This window comes from Carlito syrichta, unplaced genomic scaffold (genome assembly GCF_000164805.1).
Source record: "Carlito syrichta isolate Samal-C Ts95f unplaced genomic scaffold, Tarsius_syrichta-2.0.1 Scaffold135583, whole genome shotgun sequence".
Taxonomy (NCBI): domain Eukaryota; kingdom Metazoa; phylum Chordata; class Mammalia; order Primates; family Tarsiidae; genus Carlito; species Carlito syrichta.
Window position 1 is genome coordinate 86,944 of NW_007079679.1, and position 6,503 is coordinate 93,446.

Below are 6,503 nucleotides of genomic sequence, written 5' to 3' on the forward strand. Positions count from 1 at the left end.
GCCCGGGGCCGCGCTGCAGCCTGCGCGGCGCGGCCCTGCCCCGCGGCTTCCTCCCCGGCCTCCTCGCGGCGGCCCGGGCTCCCACGGGCCGACACATAGCCCCATTGTCCCGGTTATCTGCACTTTGTAATACTGTATTTGTCTGATTATGCAGGACCGGATCGGGGACGCGGAGCTCCGGGAGGGCTGGCGTGACTCAGCCCGGTGTCCAGGACCAGCCCTGATTGCCTGTATTCAGGCTCTCCAGGGTGTCGGAGGACGAAGGAGGAGGGCCTCGGTTCCTCTGGTCGGTAAAATGGGGCGAGGGGTGCGGCTCTTCCTGGCCTCTTCCCTACCACCTTCCCTTGGCAAACCGACACGCAAGGGTATACAGGACACAGTTTATTCAGAGGCCATCAGACCTCAGGCCCTAGGCACCACCAGGATGTGAAGTCTGGGCTGCCCTCACCTCCTCCAAAAACAGGTCCCTTGGAGTCAACAAAGGAGGCAGAGGGGTGGGGGAGGGGGAGGGGGACTACAACCAAAGTAGTAAAAGACAGCCCTGTGCCAGGGGTCAGAGACCAGGGTGAACCCCAAGGATCTCATGACCTATATTGACCCTGAGTGTTGATCCTGAGTGACCTCAGCCTGAGTGGCCCTGATGCTTGGCAGTGACCTGCATCTAGTGGGAAGACCCCGCACATTGCCGGAAAAGGGTCTTAGGCCACCCCCAGACCATATTGTCTTACAGGAACTCTGTATCCCCCCAACATTGAACTCCTAGCCCCATGTTTGGCCACCAGATTAGGGTAGGTGGGGAGAAGGCGTCCATCTTCTCAGTCCTGAGCCCCTTATTCAGGGTGGCAGGGTGGTCAGAGGTGGTCCTCAGTTTCCTCAGGTTGGGCGTCCTGGTAGCAGGTGGCCCTGGGCACAGCCTCACTGTCTAGCTTGGAGAGTAGCCGGGCTGTCTCCTGGGTGATCTCAAAATGCTTGGGCAGTGGGGTGCGGCGCAGGGGGCTGCCCTCAGGGGAGGCAGCGGCAGGGCTGGGTCCCCGCCCCCGCAAACTCCCTCGGGGTACTGATGGGACAGGAGTCTCCTCACACAACTTGGAAGCCACCAGGGCCAAGCTGGACAACTGATGGGTAACGGGCCGCACACCTCCCCGGGGATACTTCACTGGCTGGCGGCTGAAGTGGCCACGAGACTGTGTCCCAAGAAGTGAGTCCTCAGGGCCTTGGCTGGATGCTGTGGGGTGGGGTGGTCGATGCTGAGCACCCCCAATCTTCTGGATGTCCCCCCATGAGTCACCCTGGGGTGGGGGCACTCCCCAGGCTCCTGAACCACTCCTCAACACACTTACCTTCCCCTTCCTCATCTCTGGTGACTTCAGCTAGTTCCTCTCTCTGGCCACTCTGTGGAGTTGGAATCTGCAGGAAGAAACCCAAGAATGAGATCCTAACAATAAAATCCCAGTTATTTGAGACTCTTGGGAAGCTGAGGGCTTGTTCCTGAGTGTGCAAAAGTTCCCTTGCAGTTTTGGTATCTGGGGAGGGATGATGCCCTTGTACATGGACTGCCTGGGCCTTCTGCACAGACCGTGTTGTGAATTGAATCTGGACTGTGGGATCCATGAGGCTCCATGTGAACTCCCTCATTCAGCAGAGGGCCAGCCATCCTGTGCTACCATCCTGCGCTGCTCTCTGTAACTGTCACCAATTTTCATCTGCTTTCTAGTTTGTCTGCGTATTTTCACTGTTCCACTTCTAGCTAAATGGCACCAGCAGCTTGAGTTCTTTCTACACACCAGCCGCTGTCTTGAGCACTTGATGAGCCATTCCAGAATGTTTTCAGGCCTGCAGCTCAGCAGCAGCCCCTTCTCAGCTCTAGGCTGCTGCAGGGGAGATCCTTGCTCTCAGGAATGGTGGGTGTCACAAGATACCAGGAGCACAGGTCTTGGGCGTGGACTATTCTGGCTGCCCAGAGTGACCATGGCAGCCGTCTTCCTGGTTCACAGCTGAGCTCTGGCTCCTGATGGGGGAGACCAGTTAAAAATTCCAACTGCCAGGCCGGGCTCGGTGGCTCAGCCTGTAAACCCAGCACTTTGGGAGGCTGAGGTGAGTGGATTGCCTGAGCCCGCGGGTTCGAGGGTCCAGTCTGGGTGACAGAGTGAGACTCCAACTCAAAAAAAAAAAAAAAAAAAAATTCCAACTGCCACTGCTTCCCTTTTAGGGTCATTTAACTGCTCAAAGTCTTAGTGTTTTACCTGCAAATGATTTTCACTAACAGTATCTACTTCTCAGGACTGTGGAGGATGACAGGAGCTCCATAGCACCTTGTGCATAGTAGGTGTATATTCAATGGTGTTTTGTCCCCCTAGCATGGTTGGTGCTTAGTGGTGGTCCACACCCTGTGCATAGCAGGCATGAGGTCTGTGATGGCTGGCAAAGCCATCTGCGCCTACCCTTCTTTGGCCTTTCTACCATCTTCCGTCATTACAGCGTGGGATTGTGCCCTGAAGAACACACCATGTGTGCTGCTGCCTCAGGGCCTTTGCATTGGCTGTTCCCTTTGTCTGGAATACTCTTCCCCGGATCTCCACATAACTCTCTCCTCCCTCATGTCCTTCCAGTCTTTGCTGAAATTCATCTTCTCCATAAGACCTGCCCACACCATCCTATATACTGCTAGAAACTGTCCTCCACTTCTCACCTTGGTGCTCCTGATGTCCTGTCCCCAATCTACCCTTTCCTTCCTCCATTATACTCACCATCACCTTGTAGCATCCTGTATAACTGACTTTGTATCATATATTTTGTTTTTTTAGAGACAAGGTCTAGCTCTGTTGCCCAGGCTGGTCTCAAACGCCTGGCCTCAAGTGATTCTTCTGCCTCTGCCTCCCAAAATTCTGGGATTATAAGTATGAGCCACCACGCCTGACTCATATGATTTATTGTTGGTCTCTCCTCACTAGAATGCTAACACTGAGAGGGTTGGGGGTCTTTGAATATTTAGCTGACTGATGTCTTTAATGCCTGGAACCATGCTTGGTGTGAAGTAAGTGCTCAATAAATACTCTGTTGAAGGAATGAGTGATGACCCACGTTAGTGCCTCTGAAGGGAGTTACTCCATTATGCCCACCACTCTGTTCTTCACTACTCCTTCCAGAATGAGTACAGGCTAAATGAGGAAGGGAAATCAGGCATAGTGGCTCACGCCTGTCATCCCAGCACTTTGGGAGGCCGGGGCGAGAGGATTGCCTGAGCTCAGGGGTTCGAGACCAGCCTGAGCAACTTGGTGAGACCTTGTCTATAATAAATTTTAAAATTAGCTGGGCATGGTGGTGTGCACCTGTAGTTCCAGCTCCTTGGAAGGCTGAGGTGGAAGGATCGCCTGAGCCCAGCAGGTCAAGGCTGCAGTGGGCGTGAGCATGCCACTGCACTCCCGTCTGGGTGACAGAGTGACACTCCAACTCAGAAAAAAAACAATGAGGGAAGGAGGGGAAGAATTAAAGAAATTTTAAAGGGAGAGCTAGGAGAGAAGGTGAGAGTGAGAGAATTCAACAGAGATAAGGCCCTGGCTGTGTCTGTGGCTCAGTGGGTTCCTACCTCCGGAAGTGTGACCTTGGGATGCTTCTCCAGGGCACTGTGGGGTTCGGGATCTGGGCCAGGATCCGAGGCCATAGCTGGGGACTGAGGTTCTGGGGCAAAGTGTGGGGGTGTTGGCTGGAGGTGGGCTGTGAGGGACCCCAGGGCCGGGCTGGGGTTCTGGGGCAGGGGCTCAGTGGCCACAGGGAGCTCATCCATCCCGAAGATCTGTTCGTAGTGCACGATGAGGAACTCAACCAGCTGGGCCTGGTGCCCGGAGTCTAGCAAGCAGGTGACAGGGAGGGTGCCGGCTGCCCGTGGACAATCTGGCGCCTGTAGCAATGTTGGCCCAAACACGATGCCCAGGTTGTTGGCAGACATCTTGTTTTCCTCAAACCGTGCGGCCACCCTGGGGATGGTGTGAAGAGAAGGGTCAGGGCACAGGGTGCAAGGTCATGGGTCTGAAGGTAAGGGTAGGACTCGCAGGTCAGTCTAGTGGTGACTTGCCCATGTCATGGGTTAGTTGTCCCAGTTGCTATTTGAAACTAACAGCCACATGCCCAGAGTTGGAGGTCAGGGGTCAGTACCTAAAGTTATGTTTTAAGGTTCAGAATTCAGACAACACATGTTGGAGGTCAGAGGTCAGCATGAGGGGGTGAAGCCACAAAGGTCAGTAGTCTCATGTCTGGGGTGGGGGGGGCATGTTTCAAGGCTCAGGGACCCATGCACACCTGAATAGATGGGCCACCAGGTGCCGCAGGGTGTTGTAGTTAGAGTCAGGCAGCTGTACCAAGAGGGTCTTCAGCGAGCGGACAACCTCAGGGCTGGGGCTGGGGGTCCCGGGGTCGTCCCCAGGGTCTGCATGCAGGGTCTTAGCCAGAGAGATGAAGGCGTCGTAGAGGTGGAAGGGGATCACGGGGTCGGTGAGCTGGGGGTGGAATGGGCGGGGGCGACACGAGCATGGGTGGGCTGCAGAAGGTCCTCAGCCTGGATCCGCCTGGCCCCCTGCCCACCCCCACCAATGCCCTGAACACCCACCTCCTGGAGAAATCGCTTGAGGACACTGGAGACGTCATGAGGCGAGTTCCCGGACAGATCCACCAGTGCACGGCCATTCTCGAAAGCCTGGCACAGCCTCTCCACGCGGACCCGGGACCCGCTGACCCGGTAAATGCCCTGCAGGCAAGGGGGGGAAAGGGACCTGACTCAAGATCTGGTCACCCTAGGGTCGGGTCACTTCTGGGGACAGTCAGGGGTCAAGGCGGCACCTGCACACCCAGGGCGCGGTGTTCTATCTCACTCGTGCACCTGGTGACCACAAATGGCACCTCTTCTGGGAAGTCCCTGGGCAGCTGCAGAAAGTCGACCCCAAAGAGAGGTGTCCGGGCTGGAAGCCGCCTGTGTCCACAGAGGATCAGTAGAGTTTCCAGGCAGCGCTTGTGGCAGGCCAGAAAGCACTGGGGGGAAGGTCAGAGGGTCAGTGAAAGAAGATGGTCACAGGGACTCTCAGGGAACGGGGGCTCATAGGACATCATCAGATCAGGTGGGGCCCAAGGGCAGGAAGGTTGTGGGGATCTCAGGTCAGGGAGGTCATTGGGGGTCAGCAGAAGTCATTTGGTCATAGGCCCAGGCCACACCTCCTCACACTCAGTCCCGCTGACCATGAAGGCTTCGCATTCGCGGCACTTGGCGGGGCCCCGTAGCCGCCGCAGCCGGTGTGTTTGAGCCGCGCTGGACAGCGTCCACTTCCTGAAGGGGCTACCCAGTCCGTTCTCCAGCCCATCTCCCAGGTCTGTAGAGAGACAGGGTCAAGGGTGCTGGTCCACCTTCTGCCCCGCCCCGCCCCACCCTACCCTGTCTGCTTCCAGTCTCACCAGGGTCTCGCTCCTCAAAGTCATCTGAGGATTCGGTGCCGGTGGATGCAACCTTCACCAGCCGCCGCGTGCCAGGGCCTGGGGTCAGACAGGGGTCATGGGAAATTCTAGGGCTAAGGAGACACTCCTGTTTTTCAAGGCTTCCAGAATGACTCAGATAGATGCCCATGGGGGAAGGGGTCGGAGGTCAGGACTGGAGACCAGAGAGGTCAGTGTTTAAGGATGGTGCCGGGTCAGCAACTTGGGTAGTGGTTCAGAAATTAGATGAAGAGAACGGGTCAAAGGTTTAGGGAGTAGGTCAGCGGTGCAGGGTAGGTCAGAGGTCAAAGGATAGACTAGAGATTGAGGGCCAGAGGTTGGCCAGGAGCTGGAGGATGGTCAGAAGTGGGGAGTGGGTCCGGGCCAGGTCCTGTCCCCACCTGGGCTGGAAGTAGGAGAGTCCAGGGACCGAGACTCGCTGCCGCCGCCCACACTGTCCACGTCACTGCCTGGAGTGGCACCTGGAGTCCCTAGGTGGAAACAAGTCAGTCAGGACGGCATCCTGCCCCGGCGCCCCTCCCACCCAGCCCTCCCTGCACTTACCCTGCCAGCCCGTGCCCACATCCTCCCAAGGGCCTGGTTCACCCAAACTCTCATCCAGCCTTGGAGGTAGCGGCCCCGAGAGCTTCTTTCTGATGTCCAGAGAGGAGCTGAGAGAACAGGGTGTGAGGGCCTGGTCTCCAGGAAGCTAGCCTGGGGGGTGGCAGCCCTCGGCCTTGTGTCTAGGTCCCAACGCCCAAGTACCTGGGCCTTTAATCCTTGACACCCGTGAACACTGTGGCCCCTTGAGTACAGTAGCTCCAAAGTCCTGACCGGCCCCCCGGGAGTGGGACGACCCCTCTACGCCCTCCCCCCCAAGAGCCTGGAGCACTAAATTCTGCTGGGGTTTTGAGTTCTGACCTCGTGTACCCAGCCCCACGGTGCCAACAGCCTGGCATCGGGACTCCGGGCTCCGTCCCACTTCCGCTCCTGCGACCCACCTGTGCGCCGCGGGCACGAACTCCTGGAAGGAAAAGGCGGGAGGT

The 6,503-nt window shown here is 57.2% G+C and overlaps 1 protein-coding gene across 1 annotated transcript in view; it reads right to left on the reverse strand.

Moving 5' to 3' along the window:
- Nucleotides 1-392: 392 nt before the first annotated feature.
- The window catches only part of GMIP (GEM interacting protein), a 10,722-nt gene continuing 4,611 nt past the window's right edge, over nt 393-6,503 (reverse strand). The window contains exons 9-19 of the mRNA XM_008049415.2: nt 6,459-6,481; nt 6,022-6,128; nt 5,859-5,948; nt 5,440-5,517; nt 5,203-5,357; nt 4,834-5,022; nt 4,604-4,741; nt 4,297-4,493; nt 3,587-3,974; nt 1,341-1,407; nt 393-1,225 (exon numbers count right to left, since the gene is read on the reverse strand). Of these exons, the coding sequence (XP_008047606.1) occupies nt 852-1,225; nt 1,341-1,407; nt 3,587-3,974; nt 4,297-4,493; nt 4,604-4,741; nt 4,834-5,022; nt 5,203-5,357; nt 5,440-5,517; nt 5,859-5,948; nt 6,022-6,128; nt 6,459-6,481 (1,806 nt within the window). The 3' untranslated portion in view covers nt 393-851. The remainder of the gene's footprint in view (nt 1,226-1,340; nt 1,408-3,586; nt 3,975-4,296; nt 4,494-4,603; nt 4,742-4,833; nt 5,023-5,202; nt 5,358-5,439; nt 5,518-5,858; nt 5,949-6,021; nt 6,129-6,458; nt 6,482-6,503) is intronic.